Source organism: Copadichromis virginalis, linkage group LG20 (genome assembly GCF_057382275.1).
Source record: "Copadichromis virginalis isolate Kocher_CV1m ecotype Utaka linkage group LG20, C_Virginalis_male_GT1.1, whole genome shotgun sequence".
NCBI lineage: Eukaryota > Metazoa > Chordata > Actinopteri > Cichliformes > Cichlidae > Copadichromis > Copadichromis virginalis.
In genome coordinates this window covers 9,174,374-9,201,594 of record NC_140637.1, presented here as the reverse complement: position 1 = coordinate 9,201,594, position 27,221 = coordinate 9,174,374, and the positions used below count along the sequence as shown (strand labels likewise).

The window sequence follows — 27,221 nt, the reverse complement described above, 5'->3', positions numbered from 1 at the left end:
TTGGTGGTGGAGAGTACAGAAACTATGTAGAGGATGCCTTTTACAAATTAAGCTCCCTATTTTATTTGAGTAGAAACTTAATATTCATGTACTCCTACTTCACCTTTAGTCCTCTGTGGCGGGCGGGTGGGATTATGTTCTTTAAAGTTGCCTCTGCCCATACAGCTCAGAATTAGTCATTTCATATTTTGATTGGAAGTTATGAAAAGGAAAGGGTGGATGGTAGAAAGAGGAAAGCATGGTGAGGTTTTAAAAAAAGGAAGGCGTAGGAGGATGAAGCAAATCGGTTTTGTTTTTACTGCACATTTAGCACACATAAACCTCGCAGTGTGCTGCATAAACAAAGTGAAATTAATTGTTGAATAAATAATATTTTTGAATTTCTGCTGCCAATGAATTACAGAGGCCATGGCTTTGGGTCTTCATTAAATGTCATCTAACACGGGTGTGTCTGCAATAACAGTCCAGATGAAGATCCTTGAGCCACGGACAGATGTTTGGATTCCTGAGGAAACCGAATGAGAGCTAGAACTTGCTTCCTTTATCTAATTTCCACCATCATAAAAGAAGTGGGCTTGTATCGAGTGTGAAACACTCCTCTGCAGAAAACTGGCTCCTCCTTGGCCCTGACTTCAGCCCACAAACCTAATACTCTTGAGACTGCAAGGTTTTTGTGAAAAGTCTGCATTAAAAATTAGAGGCTTGGAGTTTGAAATTCATGGGTGTTCTTGGAAGGGAGAGTTTACCCAAAGAACACTAAATTGCTAATGGAGTTCCTCGAGTGTTTGAAATCTCTAATCAACTGCCAAGACAAACAGTTAACAAAGAAATGTTTTGATCCATGAGTTACGAGCCCGGCGTGCTTTCACTGCACCACCCTGTTTTCGAGCAGATCATCTGAGACTCTCTTTCTTATGAAGCCACTGTGTTTCCTGCTCGGCCCTTAGGGGATTAGGTATTTGTTAGGAAAAGAAAAAAGGTGTAAATCTGAAACACGCAGTTTGACATATGGTAACAGTGGGACAGCGTGAGGTTGGCACTTGTCTCTGCTTAGGTTACTCGTCTCCGCTCTTTGTGTAAACAGAGCACACTTAGAGTAAACTAAGTAACTCACTCAGAGAGTTACCATTTGCGTGAATGTATACAGTACATTAACATATACAGTAAATTTTACACTCCTTCACATAGTCCAACCATTACACAAACACACGCTCAACAATAACAAACACCTGAAAGCACACACACTGTTTTTCAGCTGTTACCACACACACACAAAGACACTCAAGCCTTTGCCTGTCTGTGTATACAAAAGAGTTCAGACTTGTCAAGAGCATAAACATCTCTACCCAGCATGCCTCTGGCCATGTTTTAAACATCTGATAAGGCTGCATACAAATTTGTTTGTGAAAACACTTCAGCAGCACACACACATACAAAACCACGACCTGCATATACAGGAGATTAACCCATCGTGTTAAGAATGCTGCCAATGTTGTGTTTATGCCATGCTCTGCCACATAGAAACACTACAAATCCCATAAACTCGCGACGCTCTGCTGGTCCCTCCAGAGCAGAGGGTGACACCAGGCTGCGTGTGGGTGCTTTTATTTGCATACATTTTTTTTTTTGTTGAACATTTTTTTCACTTTTGCTAATTCTGTAAGGCACAAAAGAAATATATTAACAACAGTCAAACACCCATTAAGTTCAATCCAAATGTATTTATGTGGCGCCTTGAGACGACTGTCTCAAGGTGCTTTATATTGTAAGGTAAAGATGTTGGGAAAGTGGGAAGGAAAAACTCTTTTATTAGGAGGAAACCTTCTGCAGCTCAGAGGGCACGGAGCCGGGACAAAAACACACTGTGGAAGAGAGCCAGAGCTTAATAATAACCAATGATTAAACACAGAGTAGTGTATAAACAATCCATAAAAGTACCATCTTAAGTAACACTATGAGTACTTAACACTGTAAAGGCAATGAATAGATAAATAATAAGCGTTCGCACAATTCCAGATATTCCATTAAAAAAGAGAGACCCGAAAAATGATACTGTAGCATGACAAAGCTAAACCTCTAGTAGCTGTAATATTTTCACTAGCAAATGATCTCAGTCTAGCTCACAAGATAATTCCAGTCCAGTCTGTTTCATCGCTGACCTGTGCAGTGTTGAAACAGATTAGACAAATGGCCGGAGATAGACTTATATACATCTTGATATATATGTATATATAGTATAGATAGAATTTTTCATATTATTCATTGTAACCTGTACCATATTTCCACTGAGTTATGCAGAGTGTAGTTCTTAATTTACTTTATGCCCCATGTCTATTACAGAGTGTCAAAATCAGCACAGGGAGGAGGTTGGGGTGGATGGATTGGCGGCCACTCTTCATTTACCATTTCCAATGTAAAGCAAATGTTTGCATTTCTGACCACAATCATTCTCTAACCTTGGCGCCTTTATTCTAAACACCATGATGAAGTTCTCCACACCTTTACTGAGAAGGATTTATTTGAACCTGAGCTCTGAACTTTTCCTGATACTACATTTTTGGATCTAAACTTAGCCCAGCTATAGAAAATCAATTTCCTTTTGTGTTCATAGCAGTTCTGTAACACATGTCATGTCACTCAACAGGCAGGGGAATCAGATCAAAGCTGCACGTGTTGCTCTACAAGCTTGTCAAAGCACTTGTTGCAAATTGCTGATTCACCTCTTGTTCCTTTAGCATAGTTTTGTCGGGATTGACTCAGATGTTCTATGAGGGTTTTGAACACCCTCAGAGTTGGCTTTGTTTTGGACAAAGCATTTGGGCTGTAATTGCCACGAGGACTGACTCACAGCACCGGACTGCTTTGGATTTATTGTTCAGTTGTTTTGTGTCTGGAGCTTTAGGGCCTTTTGTTCACTTGTGTAAGTGTTAATGCTGAGCTCTTGTTGTCAACCACGCTAGTGTGAGAAAAACAAAAATCAGACCTCACTTAACCATAATTATTCAAAGAATCAAACAGTCGAGTGGAAGCCGAGTCCCTCACAGGAAAGGACCGTGCAGTGCTGTTTTCCCCGCTGTTGTGGTTGTTGTTGTTGTTGTGGAGGAGAGTCATGCTATGAGGTTTTAGAGCTGGAGACAGGCAACCCTCTGTGGCCGGATTCTGTGTCCTGACACTGGAGCTACTTCGATTTTCTCAGCCATTTTCCTCGTCTATTTTTGTCTGCGTGCGTAAGAGTCAGTGCTTCAGACATAAGGCAGCACCCGTACGCTTCCCACAGACAGGAAAAGTGCAGGGGAGGAAGAGTGTCACTGGGAGAGTTTGTGGATGGTATAAAAGCATGACAGTGACGAGAGACAGAGAAACACATCAGCCAAGTAAGCCTCTTGTTCAAGCTCAAATGTAGATTTCATTATTTTTTAAATCCACATATAATTTAAAATGAGTTTGAGATGATGACGACGATGACCTTCTGAACAGTCAGCTGTTGTAAGCGATCCAAAAAACATCAGTGATGTATGAGAGCCACAACCCAGAAACAGCAAGTATGACATTTCTGGGAGATTGATGTTTTATATATTGGACGTTTTTGAAATGACCTTAACCTTTCTTTGGGTCAGCCGTATCTTCTCCGGGTCTGTTTGACCTCATCAGATGGAGAAAAAGGTCAGAAGATAAACTAGAGGGAAAGATTTGTCTCCCTCCGTATATGAAGTGACGGTTAAGCAGTTGCACATATTGCCAAGCCTTCCCAATCCTTTCAGGTTAATCTGACAAATGTGTTTCCACTATTTAATGCTTAATTGCCTCGTCGACAAACGCCATTTGTTCAAACTGGTTAGGAAAACATGTTTTATGATGCTGAGGCAGATTTGACTCCCCCGTTGAACCTTACTAATCCATCATCGCTTGACTGCAAACACTTGAAAGGAAGCCCAGTTTATCAGAGGGAGAAAAAAAAGAGGAGATGGATAGAAAGTGAGTGAAAGTGAGGAGCTGGGCTGATGGCCAAAAGAAGGGTAGGAGGAGGGGGATCTAGTAGGACGGGCAGGATGAGGGCAGAGGTTGTAGCACGTGGTGTTGACCAGACATGAGAAGGACAAAGAAAGATGGGCTGAGGGAGATGAGGAGGGATGTGGAAGCTGTCATCAACGGGTTATTACTGCAACACTGTGCAAGAGAAGGTGAAGGAGGGGGAGGGAGCAGGAGAGGGGAATATCTGATTTAAGAGAACATTGGAAATAAATTTGGCTTCTGGGCAGGGCATATGAAGAAAAAAGAGAGGGGATGAAGAAAGGAGTGGTAATCGCAGAAAGAAAAACGTTTTATTTTCTTCTTACGGCCAAACAAAAATGTGGAGAAATGAAAGGAATAGTTACAATTTTAGCATTTCAAAAGGTTAAGACTTCTAAAGTGGAAATTGAAGAAGCATAGGCAGAAATTTACCCTCGCGCATTCAGCTTTTTATTGTTGCCATCACTTCTCTGATCCCTCTTCACATTTTTACTATATTAAGAATGACAGAATAGTTTATTAAAGCATGTGTTGAGTGTAAAGTCCCTGGGTTAGTGTAACAGCCATCGCTATCAAGTTTTCAGGAAGAAAGGAAAAATAAAGTTGATGTAAAGGACTGAGGGAAAGGATAATGGTCAGAGAGAGTTAGAATTGCTGCAGGCCATGCACAAATATATTTTCCCTCTAAGGACCAGGATTGGATGAGTGAGGTGAAGTGAATCTAAAAGGGTGTGAAGGTTGACTGAAGTGAGACAGGGAAATGGGGTTAATGGGGAAGGCTGAAGCAGACTGAAGGTGGAGATGAAAGAGATTAGAGATTTGCACTATATTTGTCTTGTAGTAAACTCAGTGTAATTTACTGGATTTCAAATGTATATTTGTTGGTGTGCAATTCCATCCTGAAGCGAAAAAAAAGAACAAAAACATTGTATGACACAGAGAGTGGTATCAAACGTCCTTTGTTACCACCGATGGAGAGCTGGCATCTTAGTCTGGCCATGGATGGCAAAACTGAGTTAACAGCTGTTGCTAGAGGGTAAAACATGTATCACAGTGAGAAATATGGAGTGTCAGAAGGAATAGGGTCAATAGCCGAGAGGGTTAAGGATCGGATAAGATGGAGGCAGGGCTATTATTGGCAAATTACTGTAAGATGGAAGGACGAGACAAGAGGAGTTGGCAGAAAGGTGACGAGCATAAAGGAGGCACGATCTAGGTGTTGGTATTCGGGGTGGCTGGATGAAAAGGGAGGGAAAGAAGAAACAGTGGAGAAATGAGGAGAATATGGGAGTTTGCCTGAGGGCGCACTGGCCAGACAATTAGGATGAGGGGTAGGAGGAGGAGGAAGAAGACAGGGGCCGGGTCTGCAGGTCTGCGGGCTAGACAAGACTGTCTTCCCTCAGGGGGAAAACAACCTCGTTTTGTTTAGAGAAGAAGACACAAGAACAATCCTCCAGAGAAAATAGGCCAGACAGACAGATGGACGGGGGGGACAGAGGGAAGAAGAGATAGCGGGAGGGAGGGATGGAGACTGGGAGGGACAGCGAAAGTGAGAAACAAAGAGAACGAGATACACCCAGAGGGCTTCCGGGAAGTCCAGGTGGATTTGAGCAGAAAGGAGCACGGGATGAGAAAACTAATAAAAAGATAAAGAGATGGAAAGAAAAAGGAGAGAAGATGATTCAGGAGGAGACAAAAAGAAAACATCTTGGAGTGTAAGATAGTGGTCGAGGCTGAAAGAGTAAAGAAGCTGTGCTTAAAAAAAGATAAGAAGCCATGAATCTGTCGTCTTTAACTGTAGCATGAGCAAGAAACCAAATAAACACTCTTTCTTGCTTCAGCGGTCAAACACTCTCACCTGGTCAGCCCGTCTTGCAGATAGAAGCAGAGTGACCTCATATTTTCTGCACTATATTTGTGATTAATGCATGTCTGAGTGTTGCGTTATCCCTCCTCTATTAAAGATTAATGACATTAGAAGCCACTCCAGTTTACTAAATCAAACATGCGAGGGATGTAGGTGGAACAGCACTGAATCAGTCGAGGTTTAAACTCGTCACGGAGCGATAAGAGTGAAGTTTTGCCAAGCTGAGCCGTAAATAACTAAGACGTCTTGTTCAAAGTGTCTAAGAAAGAAAAATGTTGCGCTGGCTGCGTCTTCTAAATTTGAACTGCATTTTTATGTGGAGCTGCATGTACACTGAGGTGCAAAGAAGAAAGGGAGACTAACTTTCGAGCAGAAGGCAAGTTTTTCCCCTGCAGGGTTTTACCAGAGTTTGTATTAAGTTTACTCAGAACAAAAAAATGCATGTATTTACTTTTACGTGCTGTGTGGCCTCATTTTTACCTGTCTTAAAATACCACAAAGTAAATTGGGATTTTTTTCCTCAATTGGAAACCTTTGTTCTTTCTTACATTCATAATAGTTGGTGCATTGTTTGGAGATGCAGCTCTGTGGATGCTAGCCAGACCTGCTGTTTTGATCATTTTTGATCCACACTGAAATATGTCAGGTTTTAATTATACAGAGCAGTAACAAATCCTAAATAAGCATATTTCACGGCAGTCAGTTTGTCCTGAAACAGCATGTATACACATGTGTTACTAATGACGTTAATAAAGTTTCTTGCCTGTTTAGGTGAACCGAATTTGTTTACATATTGTATTTCAAAATGGCTTCTGTGAAATCAGTCTATTGCCTTGAAATCTGGTGCAGCCATTCGTACCTTCCCTCTGAACAACTCAGATGAATCTCTAACTTCTTGTCATGCAATCAACAGTCATGTTTCTTTTTCCAGCACTTTTTCACTCAATACCTGCAAAACTAGTTTAGGTATTGTGCTAACAAGTGGATGTTAGCATGTCAAATCTACCTAATCTCACTTGACCCCATGTTAGCATGCTGATGTTAGTAAGTCTTTTATACAGTTACTGGTCTTGGCTTGGAAAAAAATTCTTATTTGGCTTGAAACTGACTCTGAAATACTTCACTTTTTACACTTTTTACGCTCAGTTTGGGCATCGTCTGGCAACCACCGGTCGCTACAGAAAAATGTTGCGAGTGGTTGCTGGAGAAATCGATTGCTAAATCCCCAGTGCACAGGGTTGACTCCCTAGTAACTACGGTTGCTAGGGAAAAATGTATATTCCCGCACCAGTTGGCAAGTTGCTGGGGGATAGTTGTTTGGTGTCGTTTATTAGTGGTTAGAAAAATACTTGCTAACTACTGACAGACAAGTCAGGGTACAAACTATAGGCGACTGAACTGTGGGCAATCTGCTAGCAACCAGGCCAATCACACAGAGGTTTTGAGTGGAGCACCGGCTACCTCTTTTGACCAATAGACCTGTGTGACTGAAGCCTAATGTAATTACATTAGATTACAACATTAAAAGTATTTTTCCTGCAGTAGTGCATTAGTCTTTAACAAGGCCAAGTATTGTTCTGTCCAAATGTGGTGTATCTAACTACAAGTCCAATGCCAGCTTGGCTGCACTTCCAGATGAGTTTCATCTGTTCTTTGCTCTGTTTGACTGCAATCCCATCACCTGGTAAACTTTTCCACTAGGTTTTAAAGGGGCTTTCATCTGTACTCAGAAGGGTTCCACCAGGGTGGCTGTGTGACTATAAAATTGAGCTCTGTGGGTGTAGATGTGCATCTTACAATGCCCTTCTTTTTTAGTCTGACTCATCTCTTCTTTGAACAAAACTTCGAGGAGCTTCAGATGAAAGTGTACTCAGGATATACATCATCCAGAGTAATAATGCATGAAGGCCATAAAAAAAACAGGTAGACATAGAGATGCAAAGTAAACCAACAGATGATAAAGGTTTTGATTAATGAAAAGCATTCTTTGGAAGATGTGAGAGCAGAAGATAAGCTCGAACAAATGATGGGAAAGTAGAGAAGAGGCTGTTTAGAAAGATGGAGGGATGATATGAGTAGAATTAGGGAGTGATAGGAAACAGGAAGAGAGGTAAAAGGAGTGATAACACAAATGGGGGCATCTACATTGTGATTTAAAGGCAGGAAGAGCTCAAAGAAGCAGTAAATAAAATGCAATAACAAAGAAGTGATATATTAAAGGGAAGAGGGAGTGAGCAATTGGTACGCTGGAGGCAGCAGACTACCCATGCTCTTCTGTTCCCTATCTTTGAGGGGCCTGTGTGGGTGTTTGTGTGTCTATCGGTACCATGCAAGTTTGAGTCAATGTTCCTTGCTCCCTGCAGTTTAACAATTTGGTATGTGTGGGTGCATGAATGTGGCTATACATGCCTTTATTTCTCTTTGCGTGCTCCCAAATCTGCCACTGTGTGTGGCAGCTGCAAGTGTGTGTAGCTGTGTCGAGATGAGATTAGCCTTCCTGCAGGGCCGTAGTTCCACGGAGGCCACCTGAAGCAGCAGGAACGGCAGGAATGTGGGAACATTGATACGCTTCGTCGTCTCCAGCACCACAACAACATATCTGCCTCTGCATGGGAGAGGAGAAGAATAAAAGTAGAGACATACGGGGCACTCATTGAGTACTCCTTGGGTCGAACCTGTTTTTTTAGAGTTTCGGGAACTTTTAAAGCTATTTGCCACAAAAGTAGGAAGCAAAAAGAAAGGAGCCCTAGGAGTCATGTATTTATAGATTATCACAGCGTGTTGCACGGAAAACAAAGGGCTCCATTCTCCTCCATTTTGATGGGATGATAAAACATTCCCTGCTCTTATCTGAGACAAAAGTGCAGAACAGAAAACCTTTGATTTATTCTGATTTAAATAAACTGTGAAAGCCAAGGTCTAGTGTGAGCTGCAAGTGTAGGCAACTGAATAACACAGCGATGAACAAAAGTGGAAATATGGGAGGCAAAAAAGTCAAACTGTGCACAACTTTCAGGAACATTAATAAATTTTTTTAATGTGTGTTTTTTTTTTTTTTAAATGTTTTATCACAATTTGTCAGTATTGAACCACTGGTGCTTCATACGAGACACAATGTTTCCATTGTCAGTCTATATGTGCTCACAGTTGTGGGCCTTTTATTACCAGTGCTATACATTCAGCACCTTTACTGTCACACACAAAGTGATGATACGGCAGTTTTTTACGGTTCAGCATATTTCCAAAGAAAACTTCCATACTCAGGCTGGAGGAGCTGGGAATCTGCCAGCCTTATGTACCCGGTCTGGCCTTAAACTCTTATTGCCGTTAGTTCTCTGCGTTGTGTTGTGTGAATGACCAGAGGAGTCAGCTCTCACTTTGCCAGCCGGGTGGATTTATTCTCCCAGAACTGTTTAAAATAAAAACAAAACAGTACAGCAACTTCACTTTACTGGACTTCTGCATGAACACCTCTCCTCAGCGGGGCCTCTAGGCGACTGAGGTACAACATCACAACAAATCCAATTACCAAATAATACTGCTAAAATGTATTTATATTCATATATAACAAACAAAAATGCACTGCATCGTGAACATATAGTGACAATTACCTCATCAACAAAATTATACTTTAGGGAGACTTCATTTACCAGTGGCAATTTTACATATTTACAGTAAGTTGAAACAGTGAACATGAATCACAAACAAACAAAAGATATAACCAGTTCACATGACACAAAAATAAAAGAGGGAGCTCACATACCTGTTTAAAATAAAAACAAAACAGTACAGCAACTTCACTTTACTGGACTTCTGCATGAACACCTTCAAGGGAGAGAGAAGGATAGCGGACCACATGAGAAGCCACGTGCATGCTCCTATGCTCTCATCTGAGACATGCTAACTAGCATGTTACAATAAAGTGCTGTACTCGACAGAGAAACAATAATTCACACTAAAACATCAAACAGAACTATGAGACAAAATGCACAAAGGGAACGAGCAGTGTTTGAATTACTTTTAGTTACTTTAACTGTGTTTATTTGCTCTGTAACTGAGAACACTAGCGTACGCTCACCTCTCCTCAGCGGGGCCTCTAGGCGACTGAGGAAAATAGCGCGCAGCTACAGGAAGTGACTTCGTGGGAAGTCAAAGGTCACACAAACAAAATAAAAGCTCCCAAAATATAAATACAGAAAATAAACATATATAAATAAACACATATACATAACCAATACTGACAAAGCGAGATAACACTGCAGGATGGATCTTTGGTGAAATATAAATTATTTTTTAATACACCCGTTACACTTACACTCCTGAGCTGTAGTCACAGAGTCGCTTTATTTCTTTATCATACACACAGTATCTTTTTGGACCTCCAAAGTATTTGTAACCTTTTTCACGGACTTACATTGAATCTGATGGGAACACAAGATAAAAACAAAACAGTTAATCACTTTCTAACTATCACACACTCACTCACACTCCGATGAAAACATCAGAGGCAATTTGCAGTTCAGTCTTGCCCGAGGCCACTTTGACACGAGGACAGCGGAGGAGCCTAGGGATCAAACCGCTGACCTTCCCATTAGTAGATGGGGCCACAAGCTGCCCCACTTTTTCTTTTCCTTTTTTCCTTAACACTTCTGAGGATACTTTTAGCATTTGAACTTAAATCTACAAGTTCATTAAAAAAAAAGATCCCACAGTTTTACCTGCTGTATTCAAATGCGGTGTTATGGCCGCTGAGCTATCAGGTGTCGAAGGCAGACAGATGGAAAGAGCTAAAAAAACAAATCCGCACTACACCTGATTGCGCTGCATGAGCGGATCACTATCAGAGCGACGCCAAAGTGAGAAAAACATATCAAATGTGTGTGTGTGTGTGATCCGCTGTGTTTGAAATGACGAGTGGAGACCGAGGTGTGGTGTTAGTGTGTGTGACAGCAGGTGCTGTGTTCCTGTGGCGGACGGAGCGCTCGGCTCTCCCACTGCGGCTGGTTATTAATGGCTACAGATTCATTACAAGCAGCCAGTCAGCCATGTTGCCAGCATGCCCGACGCTATTAGTCACACAGTCAGACTGATAGATGCACACACTCAGATGCGCACACGGGCATACACATAATGAATACAAAGTACCTAAAACTGAACACACACTCACACAAATAAAGAAAATAGACTGTTACACAGACTCATGAGCATTGCTCACATGAATACAGACATGTAGAGTTTATGCAGTCCTGTGCAACTCTCCAAAACTTCTCCGTAATTCAGACATCATTCTGATCTTTTCTGACTAACATTTTTATGTCTTTGTCTCCTTCCATTTCCCTTCCCCGTCTTTCTCCTTATCCCTCCCTTCCTTTCATCATTATGTCTGGATGTTCTCCATTCAGAGGACATCTTCATCCTCCAGGGGAAAGACAAGAAGAATCCTCTCATCTACGGCCTGTTTACCACTTCAAGGTATGTGCCTCTGTAAAGCAGAAATCATGGGAATTGAGTAACTTGAATGGGTGGTGTGTAAACTGCATACCCTTGTTTATGTGTGGAAAATGTCAGTATATGGTGGTAGATGGGAGGGAGTCCCTTCACTTTTACACTGGGCGGACTAGTTTTAGAAGGACTTTAGTCCTTAGCATTTAGTTCTGTATTGATCAAGCCATGCAAAAAAAAAAGAAAAAAAAAAGAATAGAAATGGAGTGCAAAAGAGTGGAAGAGAGGAGAAGAGTAACTGTGTACTCAACGTGTACAGGATAAATACGATTTCTTGAAAAGGATTAGATGATTTGTCAATAGTTTATTTTGAAATAGGATCCGTGGTATGCATAGTTATACTTTTTGGTGACAGTTTTATTATGGAGCATTGGGTTTCTTGGGGCCCCAGAGGCAGGAATTGCTGTAATTGTTTAAATAAAAGGTTTAAAAGCAGTTTAAAGCCAGCTGTAAATTGAACTGCCGACGACAGTGGAGGCTGATGAGGTTTTAGTGAGAATTTCAAACCACTAACCAGACACTGAATTAAAAACAGATGACAGAAGCATCAGATCTTTAACGATAAATACCTGTTGACCCACACAGTAACTCCTCAACATGTCATTTTTAACAAGTTAAAACATGTGATATAAGAAGCTTTTTTTTTTAGTGGTAATCGTTTTAAAATATGAAGAAAATAAAAGTATAAAGTTTTTTTTCTTCAAATACTGAATAAATGATCATCTGCACCGTCCTGTACTGTGATGACACACGATGACAAGAGGGCGTCTGTGACAGGATATGAGTGCTTGATGTTTCACATCCACGTGTCAGATGTTGATGTCACACGCTGTGAGATACACACCACCCGCCGGGTCTCATGTCACAGTGACTCATGAATGAAATACATCCATTCATGTGAACAACATGGAGCGTATATGAGCCTTCACAGTTGTCATCATCAGTGCACAGTTTCTTCATCTGTGTCCAACTGTGTGTGTGTGTTTGTGTTACAGAAAGGTTACAACTTGACTTCTACTGTATTTTTTCACACACAAATAGACAAAAAGGCAATTTTGAGATCCTGGAAGAAGTGCATGAGGACAAAATTGCAAAAAAATGAATTGTGACTTTAATAAGGAGTTGATGATTTTCAACAAGACTCTAAAGCAGCTTTGCATAACTCACAGTTTAAAAAATGCTTTTGAGGACAAATGCTTTAGGGCCTTTCAACCAATTTTCTTCTGATTGGCTCCCAATTTATATGTTCCCGATGAGGTCACAAAGAGCCAGAAGTAAGGCTTGCAGGATCACTTGTACATATGCTGGCCTTAATTATTTGAAACTTTTGACCATGTTTAACTTACATGACTGAAAAAAGGAATAATAAATACCCTTTATAAAAAGGCTACTATGAAGCAGCCCACAGGAGATATGCTTTCTGTTGAAGTCTATGTTAAAGCCTAGGAAATGTACAAATTGCATACATGTCAGACATAATAGAGAAGAATCAAAAATATTCTTTCAGACCATCAAAGGCTGTTAGTTTAAAAAAGGCAGTTGTCCGAATAGACAGGCTTTCATAAAAGCTCACGCAGATGTCTGCTGAAAAAACACAGACATGAAAAAAGCAGGTTCTGTCTGAAAAACGAGTAAAAAATGATCCAGCAAGCAGCCTAATTAAAGTAAAAGAAAAAGGCTGCGTTTTCTCATTTTCTCTACTCCACTGACCATGTTGCATATCCAGAGAATAACACAGTTTCTGAGCTGGACGCCAGAGCTCCACAGTAGCAGCAAAAGTATGACGGCATCTGGCATTGCAGAGCAGGGAGTTGGTCTGTTTTTGGGGGTTTTGGAAAGTGTGTGGAATCTTAGCAGGGAACAGAAATCCAAAGCATCACCAAGGGTGCGGTCGCAACCACAGAACTGGAAAAGAGCAAAAAGGTCATTCCTTCTGAAAGGAGACTTGTCTCTCTGGTACAGTAACGATTGCACACGTGCCGGTTTTTATGCCTGTGATGAAGGCAAGCGTGTTAACAGTTCTTTGCTTTTATTTTGCTCTCTGCTTTTATTTTTAATTGTTTGTGATTCATAATGTATCAGACAGCTGATTAATTGATTTTGCCCACCGGTAGCCTTGTTGTCACATTTATTCTCGCAATGCAAAGTGGCCGGGACCCAAAGTAAAACTAGACGCTAAGCTCAACTCCTGGTAGCACACCTTTGGTAAAGTTGAACCACTCCATGAAACTAACAGCCCTGCCAATAACCTGCAACACAACTAATAATTATTAAAGCACAACCGCAAAAAGCAACAGGGGACTGAGGTCTGCTCAGGTGGAGGAATGTTTGTGCAGGTGAGCTTCCAGAGGAGGCCACTTATAAACAAAACAGAATAGGAAAGAGGAGAATTTACAAGTGTAAAGGTGACATCCCCAACTTGTAAAAACACAATTTAGAGGCTGACATGAATGCTTTTTTACAACGTCACGGTTCACTTTTGTACTCTGTATGATTTGGCATCTGAATACCAGACTGAGACCTCTGACCACTGAGGAGAGAAAAAAGCTTCCTCTCTAAGAGCCCCCTGATTCATCATAACGTGGCCTTTCTATCTGTTCTGTTTCTGCTTTGCTGGAATCTCTAGCTCGTGCGTGCTTTGCCACAAATCCTCCAGAAATGTGTGATCTTAACTGCAGTGGATGGGATGTGTTATAGTGGGGACCGATGTGCTGAAAGCAGCATATTCACCCAGGCTGGATTTTGGGTTGGAGCGCATTCATTTAATTGATGCGTTCAAGCTGGAAAGCCACAATGAGTCACAGCTCCTAATACAGTACTCCATTTACTGCTTAAAGACCTTTGCAGTATATCAAGTAAAGTAATCAAAGGTATGCTCTGCTTCAGACATATCTGATGTCTGAATCTGCTCTCCTTTTGTCTTCTCCTTAGTGATATCCTGAACGGTTCAGCGGTGTGTGTTTACCGAATGGAGGATGTGGTTCGAGCCTTTAAAGGGAACTTCCTGCATAAGGAAGGGCCTCAGTATAAATGGGCAGAATTTACAGGCAAGGTGCCCTATCCACGGCCAGGAACAGTAAGTTCATACTCAAAACTGGTAGATACCACCGCTATCTCTCCAGGTGACTTTTTGTATTTCTCTAAAAGCAAATGCGTGATTTACCAAGGTAATACATTGCAATAATATGCTGTCTTTGATGGAGGGTCATTTAATTCTGCAAAATTGTGCTTAATTTCCATATAAGAATGCTCAAAACAAAAGACTGGAAACATTATGATCTCAGTCTCTGTCTCTCTCTTTCTTTGTCAGTGTCCGAGCAGTACATATGGAAGCTATAGCTCGACCAGAGAGTATCCCGACGACGTCATTTTCTTCAGCAGAACTCATCCGCTGCTGCAGGTTTGGCTGATATTTCACTTTATTAAATTAAGCCAGTTTAGCTTAATTAGATTGCCGCATTTTACAGCAGGTCAAGCCATTTTTTTCTCTCTATTTCTGTCTAAATTCTGAAGTGAACATAGGAAATTAAATTAGCAGTCCTTGCCAACAGGGCACTGCTTCATCACAGGGAATATGAAACCTTTGCTGTATTAATGATGAATAGCAAGACTGGCTGAACAAATTTATTAGTCAAAGATTTCACATTTAATGTGATGCATTCTTGCTTTTTCTTTTTCTTTTTTATAGGAAAATGTCCTGCCGCTTGGAGAGCGACCCCTCCTGGTCAGGGTGGGTGTTCATTACAAGTTCACCAAACTGCTGGTGGACAGAGTGGAGGCTGTCGATGGCACCTACGACGTCCTGTTCATCGGTACAGGTAGGTCATGTGACATTGAAGGTTGTGTTTCTGGCATTTTAAAGTGTTTTTTCAAAATGAAATATGGTGAATGATTTGTTTATTTTTATTTTTTTTGTCTTTAGACTCAGGACTCGTTATGAAAGCAATCCATCTGCACAGGGAGCACGGCCAGAGTCAGGAGATCACTCTGGAGCAGATGCAGGTGTTTCAGGTACTGCAAGCTTTTTCTGTGAGGAAAACCAGGCTGAAACCTTAAAAAACTCAGATTTGTTAAGAGCTGGTCTATTTTGTAGTAAAGCTCATTGTTTGCAGATTGAGTTGATTTCTTCGCGGCGTCCATTCATTCCTCCTCCATTAAAAAAAATTCAATTACCTCTCAAAACTAGATCCAAATGTACATTATTGTCACAACATAATGCAGCACAGACTTTTCAAATTAGCCTGCGTGACAACAATGCATGCAGACACAGTGTGACTAATTCCATATCTGTCCATGCCATATGGAAATGAATGGAAATACATGCATTCTCTCAACAGTAAGGAAACGCATGCGTGCAAAGACACCATTCTGCTCTGGTTAATGCAAAGATAGTTATGCACATACTATACCACTAAAGTACTGCGCATATTGACATGAAATGCAGTAAATACCTTTATTTAACCCCTTAATGTCTAGTGTATCATATTTGATGCATGAGTTTTTTTAGACTTATACATCTTAAATTGCACAACAGATTTTTAAGCAATGATCTGAACAAAATTTTCAAATGGAACAAATACAATACAAATGAAAACTAGTTTATGTATATTAATATTAAAAACATTTTTAAATCAGAAGGTTCAATAAATGCTCAATTTTTTCAATTATCTCACAGTTCAGGATTTAAAGGGTTAAAGCTTGTCACTGCACCAAGACCAAGTTACTGCAGCTGGGCATAGTTACCAAAAAAGAGAAGATCACAGTTCACAAAATCCACATTTTTGTCCAGAATGAACTCCGCTTTGGGTTCAAACAGCAAAATGAAGGAAAACAACTTTGGGTTCAACCTGAATGATGTGGCTGAGATATCTGTGGTCAGACCTGACTGTGTTTTTCCTGCTCTGTATTCTAAAGTATATGCTTTGTAAAACTCTATCTATCTATCTATCTATCTATCTATCTATCTATCTATCTATCTATCTATCTATCTATCTATCTATCTATCTATCTATCTATCTATCTATCTATCTATCTATCTATCTATCTATCTATCTATCTATCTATCAATCAATCAATCATCTTTGTTTCAGTATAAACCTGGTGTGTTTCTCAGTTTCCCTTTCCTGTCTCCTTCACAGCACAAATCACCGGTGACAGCCATGGCACTCTCAAAGAAAAAGGTAACAGACGAGACTCGCTTTCAAAGTTCCAAACTGCCGCACTCACACACGGTAACATCGCACTTCTCACTCGTCTCTCCACCTTGCGTCTCCAAGGACGGCTTCATCACCAGTTGCCATGGTTACCTCACCTCAGTCAGAGCAGTAATGAAGAGATGCTAACACACAAATGCACCTTGCATTATTAAAACAGTTTGGCATGAGAGAGAAAAAAGAAAACGAAACCCCAGCTCGCACACACGAAGATTATAAAAAGCAAGCATCCTCACATTTCTCTGTTTTCCACCCCGCATGCAAACACACACTCTCCGTGGCCACTGACATTGATACAGCTTGAGTTGGATTTGTGACTCACAGAGTGGAGATGAATCTGCTTTTTTTTCCTGGTGACTGTCAAAGTGTCCGTGTTGCAGGGGAGTGAACTTGATGCCCCTTTGTTTTTCTCTTCTGGCTCTCCCACATTGTCTCTGCTTTCCCCCCTCCATCGTTGTTTTCTCTTCCATCTCTATTTCAATCTTTCACCCACCCCCTCTCCTCTAGCAGTGGTTGTTTGTGGGCTCCAAGGAGGGTGTGTCTCAGCTGGCCCTTTACCAGTGTGAGCTGTACGGTCAGGCCTGCGCTGAGTGCTGCCTGGCCAGGGACCCCTACTGCACCTGGGACGGACATGCTTGCAGCCCCTATATGCCGACCGTGCGCAGGTAGGGAGGACATACCAGCTCTATGCAGATCCAGACAGCACTGATAACATTACAGCAGATTGAGTTTCCCCTTACGGCTTGAACTTATTTTATTATGAAAAGAATCAATGTGGAATCAATCTTCCCAAATTTGATTTAAATCACATTTGTTGATAGTCAGAAACATGGTTCAAGTTACACCTAAGCTCAGATTTTTCTGATTAGATTTTAGGCATTTTTTCCACATGATTAAGATTTTGTTTCTTTACTAAGTATCACAACTGGCCATAATTTCTATGATTAGGTTGTTTATGATGATATCCTGACTTTTGCCCCAGTGAGCAAATTGATTCTGCCAAGGAAGTTATGGTTTTGCGTGTGTGTCGTTCTGTCTTTAAACACGATAGCTCAAAAAGTTTTGAATGAATTCTGAGTATACAGTGAACTCATGTCAATAGATTGATCTGAAGGTCAAATTAAAAATGCTATATAGAGCTATTTAAAACTATGTTTCTTACTGGCATTGTTTGTGTTGACAACATATAGGCATGATACGTGTGACCCCAAAATGCGTGCCCTTTCTCCTAGTGCTGCTCTCACTTTGTTAAAATCATCGCTTTGCTGTCCGTTCTGTCTAACACAAGCTTGTTGTTTCTGTTTGTCTGCAGGAGGAATGCTCGTCATTTAGGAGAGGATGAGGATCCACTGACTCAGTGTGTCAGACAGGGAGGTGAGCAGCTTCCATTGTTTCCATTCAGGGTCTTTGCTTTACCTGTTGAACTATGCTCAGGCCACATTATGGAGCACTACCAGTGTAGTAGGGTTTCAGAGGGCTCAAGCCTGTTCCAGCTGAGACTGGCGAGAAGCAGGCTTCTCGGACAGGTCACCATATCTTTAACCTGTTTCACCTTTTCTCTCTTTAATTTAGCCGGACTGCAGGTGGAGGCAGAACAGAGGGTGATGATGGTGGCAGAGGGTAACAGCACCTACCTGGAGTGTTTGCCCAGATCCAGACATGCTGCAGTGACCTGGTACAAACAGGCTGGAGAGAACAGCGCTGAACTAAACCAGGTGCAGTCACACGTTTTACACTTGTGCTTTCATTTATGTTCCAAATCCTTTTTACAGCCACTTTGTTCGAGATTATCCAGATTATAAATTTCCTCTCCAAAAATCTCTCGTCAGGTGATAACTGGTGACCAGCTGGTGGTGATCGAGCGGGGCGTCCTGATTCGTCGAGCCGAGCTGTCTCACGGCGGGGTCTACCACTGCCAGGTGGAGGAGCACGGCTACCACTGGACTGCGGTCACCGTGCGCCTCGCTGTTTGGAGCCCCTCTGCCAATCGCCTCCTGGCTTCCTGGTCGGCCTCGTCCTATCAGAGCGCCGGAACCCAGCCGTGGTACGAGAACGTGATGGCACTGATTCACCCCGGAAACCTTGGCCAGCACTGCAAGGCTCTGGGATACCGCCCTCCACGCAACCACCATCGCCATGGTGACACAAAGGCGGAGCTACACAAGGAGAAAGAGAGGCACAAGCATGGCGGGGGAAGAGGAGGAGGAGGAGGCGGCGGAGGAAGAGCAGCGGGGAGGAAGAGCAGGAGCAAGCCGCAGCAGAGGGCGCCGAGGAGTGCTTGAACGCATCCACGAGCGGGGGGGCAGATTTTCAGTGACTTCAACAACTACACAAACACGCAAACACACACACACACAAATGCACACATGTACACATACACAGTTAACTTATACACTGAGACACACACATACTGTATGTACAGAGACTACTTCATGCGCATGCACTTATCTACAAACAAACATGGCGTCCTTTCATTATAGAGACAAACAAGCTAAGCTACACACGAGTGACTGAAGTATGTACAGGATCTGGACAGCGAGGACTGTTTCACCGGGACAAACGACTGTATGAATGAAAAGGCTTAGGTTGCATCGCATGTTGAATGAAGGATAAACGGCATGCCTAAATCCCTAAGTTTGACTGACTCTGAGTCATGACAAGGACATTTGATTGGATTCTTTAGATTTGGACGCTCTACAGAGAGAGAGAAAAAAAATAAAAACAAAAATCCAAGTCTCGTTCCAGAAGTCGATTTTAAGCATTTGGAAAAATCATCCAAACCGTCTGTCCCGAAAAGGACCATACTTGTGGTTTTGCATGTTTTTGCCCATTAATTAGGAATCACAGCTATCCCTCAAAACAGAGCAGATGTTTTTTAGATTGATTTCCTACCTTCCAGGCAAAAAACTGCTTTCCATTTATTTTGTGATGTGGAAAGAGAGACATTTTTTTTCAAAGTCATGTTCTTGAAGTTGAAGAAGTACTTTTTTCCCCAAGTACTTTGCAAAACAATTATTGCGCTTCAATTTCAAGGACACTCTTTCCTCTGGCATACAGGAATAAATTTTCAAACTGCTTCTTTGTTGTTGGAAAGAGAACAGAAGTTGACAGAAGGGCAAATATGTATTTGCTGAAAGGCTGTCAAATACCATTCAAATGTCATTGGAACCCAATGAAACAGCACAAAAAAGAAAGCTGTCAAACTGTTCTCTGTAGTGAAGAGTTGTTCATCTTAAAACTTAGTATGTACGGCAGTGATACATAATGAAAAGGGCTAAAACATCCAAAACAAGCTGTTAGTGATCAAGGTAACAGTTTAATTCTGCAGAAACTTTGATTATTTTTATTTTGAGCAGCAGCAAATAGCACTGATGAGTTTTAATTTTCTTCACTTAATGGATATATAACATATAATCCTTCAGGCAGTTTCCCTACAGTAAGGGCTTTGTTGGTTTCTTCAGATAGGTGGGGTCTGACCACGAGATGACTGACTGCGACCATGAAGATGAAAGGCAGAGAAAAAGCATGGCGACGGCTTTGATGAGGTTACAGATCAGCTTTCCCAGGACATTAGTGCTCTGTGTTGCAGCCGTGCAGACCCGCTACAGGAGATGTTTCCATTATGTTCTCCTCAGTGTTTGCTTCTGCATTGCTGGCTCGGTTAAGACTCACGGGCATAAGCTACCATTGGTTTTGTGCCACGACACAGAGAGCGGTTTGGTTTAGGTGTGGAAACAAAGTGAACAAAAGAAGGAAAAAAAATGCTCCGTGCTGTTTAAAGTGTTGGTTGAGTGTATCTGGAGTCCCACGTGTGGACGTTGTACAAATTTAGGAAAAAGGTGCAGACACGTCTGAACATCAACTCCAACAGAAACTTCGCTTTGACATTCAGAACTGAGTGTCGTCCGCTGGTCTGAAGTAGGGCGCTTTCAAGCTTTCTATATATTCAACATCTATTAGGTTATTGTTTAAGAAGTTGAGAGTGAATTTTAAAAGATTTTCATTACAACATGAACAAGAGGATCAAACTGTAAACCGAACTAGAAGAAAACTCTGTACAGAAATGCATGTTTCCCAACCTGTTGGTGAATTTCAGTGGATTAGACTAACACAGAAGAGTGGAGCACATTATTGCAGGTTCTGCAGCCCCAGCTGGTAATGACATCTGACTGTAAATTATGAAGCAGGCCCAGCGGATCATAAAGAAGCCTTTATTATACCAAGCTGGAACTGGAGAAAGTGCTAAACAGGACTGGCGTCAAATGGACTCTGGCCAGTGGGATTTGAGTGACTTTGTGAGGCAGTAAATTGTGATTTGTTCTTAAAATGTTAAACGAACACAGCTACTTCCATCTCTATTTAACTTCCTTCTTTGTGCTATTTATTATTTTAATCTGGTGTGAGACTACTTCTTTGAGGAGTTGTGATACTTTTTTGACATGAGTGTCTTTGTTGTTCTGTCTTTGTACGTATGTCTGACGTCCAATTGTTACCAGTTGATGTACCTTCCCACATTCACCAGTGGAAATGTTTTTATTTTCGTTTTTTGAATCTTGTCTTTCGTATTGGCATCGAAAGGAAGTGCTGCTTCAGTCTGAGGCAGTGGGAACTAAATGTGCATTTAAAATATGATATTTTTTCTGCTTGTCTTCTCGTTGTTGACGTTTCCCAGAACACTGGATGCAGACTAAAAGTTCCAACATCAAGCCTGAGCTCAACAGTACTGCTGTTGTGTGTGGCTCACATTGCATGAGTTCTAGTTAAATCATAGAGAGAGAAAGGTGTAGCTAAAGGACAGAGGGAAAACTTACTAAATTAAAACTTAATCGAATTTTATATGCTATACTGGAAGAACGAGCATTACATGCATGGTTAAGCCCAATAATAACAGCCTCAAAGTTTTCCCTTATTTAATATCATCCAGCAGTGGTGATACTGAGCACACATTACTGACGGTAATATATACCATGATCCTGCTGGATCCCAGTCTCTTTGCTGTATGCTTCGTCTCTCTATGTGGGTAAGGATCTGTGTGTCTTTTTGTGTGTTTGACATTAAGGTGGTTAAGGATCTGTGTGTCTTTTTGTGTGTTTGACATTAATGGGATCAGATTTAGAGTAGCTGACAGGGCTGTGTCAATAAATCTTCCAAACGTGGAACTCTGCAATATATTCGAGATATTTTTTGATGCTATAAGAAGAATGTAGCATCAACACAAAGCACAGAGAGCCCACAGATAATTAATATGGGTTTGGCTTCTTGGTGTCTTGGCTCTTTGCTTCTTGGCTCGGGCCACATGAAAGAAGTCACAGCACTGAACTAATTCTGAGTTTAGTTTATAAGGGAACCTGTGACACTGAGCAGCTGTCCAAGTGTCACGCAGCCAATTCTTAAAAATGAAAGTGTGTGTGAGAGTGTAACGCTGCAGCTGTAATCTAAAATGAAATCAGGATTTGGCCTGTTGTTAAGCTGCTGTTTAAAGTCGTTTAGAGTCGAATAGCTTACTGCTAAATTATTTTGATTGGTCACACAGCTGGTTTTCTAGCAGATTTTCTGTGCTCATGAAAATTGGAAATATTTCCCTGAAATATGTCCAGAGCAAGCAAATAATCATCATAACATAACAGGACTAAAGCTTTGATTAATTCAATTTCAATTTAGTTGTAGCTAAAGTGCCAAATCAGCATAACAATTGCCTCAAGGCACTCTATATTCTAATGTAACGATTCAATAATAATAGAGAGAAAATCTCGACAGTGGGACAACCCTCTGTGATCAAGCACCTGGTGACAGTGGCAAGGAAAAACTCTTTTAATAGGAAGAAACCTCTGGCAGAACCAGGCTCAGGCAGCGGCGACCGGTTGGGGGAGTGAGGGAAGGAAGACAGCATAAAAGTCGTGCTGTAGAAGAGGGCCAGAGATTGTAGCTTTCTCGTCACATAATATTGTATCATTTATCAGTTATCATACTGCCGCTGAAGCTGCTGAATGCTAACACTACAATCACTTATGTATTCTATCACAGATTTAAAGCTCTTCTAATTAGCCATTGTTGTGCACGCCCGTTGTTAAGAAAACATGCAGGATTTCTGCCCAAATGGCTATCCATTACTGCAAAAGAAACTACGATAGAATCACAAATCACAATACATAACAGCATTTAATATAGCTGAGCAATTGAACCATAATCAGGTCAACTGAAGCAAGTGCCACTAGCTAGCTAGTTTAGCTTAGCATAAAGGTTAAAAAATAGTGGCAGTGCAGCTAGCCTCTCAAACTGCAGTTTGTTATATGGACATTTTACCCCAGAGACCCATGCAGATCATAAATATAGGCTCGAATTCTACTCAATAAGAAAACACACCCTCAGTCTAACAAAGCAAAGCTTTCAACTCTATTTTTCTTGCTAATTTCGACTGCTCTTCGGGTTATTTGAATTACTATTCAAGAGATCCAGAAACATTAAAAAGATAAACCTAACTATGCTTGTAATGACCCTGCCTTGTGGATATTGTGTGTATATATATATATGAATGTGTAACGTGTATATTTTATGTCGGATCCCATCTCTGCTGAAAGTTCTCTGCAGAACTCCAACGAGACATTTTTATGGAGGACCATCTTAAACATTTAATGCTTTTCCTGTAAGACGAGGTGCAGAGCTGCTCCTCGTTCATTACAATGGCCTCACTCTGTTATGCTGTATTTACATCTGAGTGCCAACATTCGTCTCTTGTGATTTTCCAGAACGACTTCTCTGCAGACAAAATGAAACTGTCATCACATGATCTCCTCTCATGTGCAGAGACTTTGTTTTTCTTTTTGTAAATATGTATAAAGGTCTGCTTTCAAATGAGCTTGTGTCTTGTGGTTTAGCGTGCCTATACGAAAAATATCCATATTCTGAGCTACACACCGATCCACACATTTTAGTGCAGGATGAACAAAATTTACAGCAACACGGGCACCTTTGCACTTTCTTTTTCAGCATTTTTTTTTAGAATGTGTTTTACAGAGTTTACAATATAAAGCTTTTACTTGTAAATTATATAGTTTGCAAGGGTCAATTATAAGTAATGGAAAATCATTTAAACCGTGTCCTAAACCCCAGGGGTTTCAGCCTTCTTAGGACACGTGTCCTTTAGAAGCATATGGGCAGATTTGGACACTGAGCGGTGCATAGTTGTATTACAGGCATTCATTGCAGCTATGCTATTTTTCATGCATTCTGTCCATCACCGGTTTCACTCCAAAACAGTAACATACCGTTCAATACCAAATCACCATCTGTCTCTGCCAAAGCGACCACATACACTACTTTCTCATCAAATGATAAACAACTGGTATGCTGAGTAATCTGACTGGCGACAGATGCGTTCCAGTCGTGCTCAACATCCTTGACTTTGCTTGTTTCTGCTGTTTGGAAAACTTCTGATAACAGAGAGGTCAAGAACTCTATCATAGAAATAGAGAACTGTGCATTTATATGAAGTTAGTCTATTGTAATCCTGTGTTTTGTTAAGAAATAAACATTCTCTTTCCAGTGTTTTTACAAACCTCTACTGGATGACAAAGTTGTGATTCCATAATTATATTTCATTTGGTTTCTTATTAGGCTATACATTAAAGGCAAAAGGTATCATCTGGCTCTCATCAGCGATTACAGTCTTTTCGAATACATCGTGTCGATTTACTCACGTCATGTTATAAAACAAAACAAAACAAAAAAAAACCCTATGAAGGACTCTGTGAAGTGGAACTTTTAGAAAACGCTTTTTGTTTTGGCATGCGAGCAGCTGAAACTCACTCTGATGTGACTTCATCTTCTAACAAAACATTTAGACAAAAGTTTTCATGTTCTTGTGTGGCAGAATATCAGTTTGGCTCTCTTTTATGTTTCTGAACAACAAAAACCTTTTTTGCCATTCGTAAGTCAAAATTGTCTCAAGATTTTAACAGCTTAAGGTTGTTGGTTTTTTTTCAATTTTGAGTTATTTTTTCAGATGTTTTAGTTAGGAACTTAAAAATTTTAGGATAATAATCCCTCAATTGTTTTGCAGTCTAGTCTTCGGACCTGCTGCAAGGTCTTTGTTGTTTTCCTGGATTACTCCAGCACTTTGATTCAAAGTTTCATACTTTGAGTTCCTTTTATACACGGGGTTCCCAGGAAAATGCTCATAATTTCACAATTTTTAACTTACCCAGTGAAATACGTCAAGATCTAGAAGATAAAGTGTCATTCTTTTTGTTAAAGACAGAGGATGACCCATAATGACCTCTGATGTTTCTTTGTCATGGCAAAATTAGTCCTTTGTATAACACTTAAAAATGTAAACGTTCAGTGACAGCTGGCTGAAAAGGTTAGCATGCTTATGCACAAACATAAGTTGCTGATGATGGAAAACACTGATCAATAACTGTCAACATGTCTTATCAATGTGAGCATATCAGCATGCCGTCAGTAGAATTTAGCTCAGAGTGCCATATTAGAGTTTCACATGGCTGATAAGGAATTTGTGAAGCTTTACTAAACAAATGCAGAGTGTGCACAGTGCACCACAGTGAACAACCAGCAGAGGAAATGCATGATTCTCATGTACAGTTAATATAGAATCGCCAATTAGCCCAACTGTGGGAGGATCTCTTGCAGATGTGCAAACGACATCTAGAAAGACCCCAGACTGGATTTGAATGGGGGGCTTTCTTGCCGTGAGGCGACAGTGCTAACCACCACACGCAAATTAGACTCCCCGTGTGACCGATATGGTGACAAGACATGAGACATGTGGTGACATAAATGGCTTTGCGTTTATTGGTATTTGCTGTTTCCTTCAAGGGCTCAATAAAAACAGCATGCTTGGGAAATGTACCAAAAACTAGTGCATGCTTTAAAAAAAAATTCTCAGAAGGGGAAACTTTAGAATTTGCCACACAGAATGACTCATCTACTCGTCTGGCTTTCCCATTGGTTGGTGACCAGAAAGACGTCTTTTCACCATTTCGCTCATAAAAGAGTCTTTTTAGGTGTAATAAGGGGGTTGTGCACTTCACCACAGTATCCCATTCAGTGAAGTTCTCATGCTGAATAAAATTGTCTGCTCAGGCTTCAGATTAAATTTTCCAGCTAACTGCCACTGATGGTTTTCTGGAGTGACTCCACTGGAGCTCTAAGGACTCCACGGTTGTTGGAAACGCCGGCATTATCACAGATGCCTCTGTTTGATTATGTCTTCTACTTTGTCTTGCACTTACCCGATCTGCCAGACTTTCCAAAATCCTCTGAAGCTGCCTCGCCAAAAACACAATATCTCTCCTATGTAACAGCTGTACTTAAATATGTCCATGTTTGTGATGGGTTTCTAAGCACCCTTATAGGATCCCTGGCCTTTAGTGCCTCACTAAAAGCTAGTCATATTTTAATTCAGTTCTCATTTTGTCCTAAACCTGACCGGCTTTGACTAGTTTGTTGGCATCTCGATAGACAGCAAGTCGAAGGTAAATTGAACAACAAGGGAAAATGTAACTAACCTGTGGAAGAAACTAAACACAAAACAGGGTCTCTGTGTTCACAGTTTAGTGATAAATGCCAGCCACATCTCACCTGTGTGCTTCACAATGAGTGTTATAACCTTATACTCACCTGCGACTTCGTTAGCAACATCTTGCCAGTACTGGGTTGAACCTCCTTTTGTCTTCAGAGCTTTATAATTTTTTTAATGGCTCAGATCCAACACAGTGCACAACACAGCTCTGTTGGATAGAAATCTGGTTACTGTGGAGGGTGTTTGAATGCAGAGAATTTATTGTTATCGTCACTGACTGTGGTCATAAAAGGATGAACATGGTCAGCAACAGTAGTCAGACAGGCTGTGCCATTTAAACTCTGCTCAGGTAACTAAGAAACTATCCCCCACACACCTCTAAACTACATGTACATCACTGATACAAGGTAGGACTGATTAAAGCTTTCATGCTGTTTCTGAAATTAAGACTCATACGTTTTCAGTCTCATATTGCCCAAGTTTTGTAAGCAAGTGCAAACTGTAGCCCCAGTTTCCTGTTCTTAGCTGACAGAGTGGCACCCACTGTGGTCTTCTGCTGAAGTAGCCCAACTTTTTGAAGGTTTGATGTGTTGTGCATTCAGAGATGTTCTTCTGCATTCCTTGGTCATAATGTGTGAGCTTTGTGCCTTCCTATCAGCTCAAAGCAGTCTGGACATTCTCTTCTGACCCCTGTTATCAACAAGGCATTTTCAGCCAGAGAACAGATATTCTCCGTTCTCTGGAAACCCTCAAGATGGTCACTTGAGAAAGTCTCTACATCTCTACAAGTTGCAGCAATATGACTGGCTGATTAGACATTAAAACGCAGTTTAACAGGTGTACCTAATGAAGTGTCCATGGCAAGTGTATTAACCATCCAGCCATGTTTATTGTTAACAGTTTACCAAGTTTTATAAGCACCATTTGCTTCTTGATAACCAGATGTTTGCATTGGTTTGCAAATTAATTATTAAACTGCTAACCCATTTACCGTTGTAAACTGTGAAAAAGTTTAATTAACTATGAATTCATGAATTTAATTATTTGCATAGAGTCAAATCACAAAAACAGTCACTTCAAGGCACTT

The 27,221-nt window shown here is 40.9% G+C and overlaps 1 protein-coding gene across 4 annotated transcripts in view; it reads left to right on the top strand.

Annotated features, from left to right (window-relative positions):
• The window catches only part of sema3h (sema domain, immunoglobulin domain (Ig), short basic domain, secreted, (semaphorin) 3H), a 55,035-nt gene extending 31,587 nt beyond the window's left edge, over positions 1–23,448 (top strand). For 3 of the 4 annotated variants that reach the window (XM_085443025.1, XM_085443022.1, XM_085443024.1), the window contains exons 10-19: positions 11,281–11,350; positions 14,312–14,456; positions 14,691–14,780; positions 15,069–15,198; positions 15,303–15,391; positions 16,519–16,560; positions 17,101–17,258; positions 17,906–17,967; positions 18,166–18,308; positions 18,423–23,448. In XM_085443025.1, the coding sequence (XP_085299151.1) occupies positions 11,281–11,350; positions 14,312–14,456; positions 14,691–14,780; positions 15,069–15,198; positions 15,303–15,391; positions 16,519–16,560; positions 17,101–17,258; positions 17,906–17,967; positions 18,166–18,308; positions 18,423–18,875 (1,382 nt within the window). In that variant the 3' untranslated portion in view covers positions 18,876–23,448. The remainder of the gene's footprint in view (positions 1–11,280; positions 11,351–14,311; positions 14,457–14,690; positions 14,781–15,068; positions 15,199–15,302; positions 15,392–16,518; positions 16,561–17,100; positions 17,259–17,905; positions 17,968–18,165; positions 18,309–18,422) is intronic. The other variant, XM_085443023.1, reaches the window with a different exon arrangement.
• Positions 23,449–27,221: the final 3,773 nt, after the last annotated feature.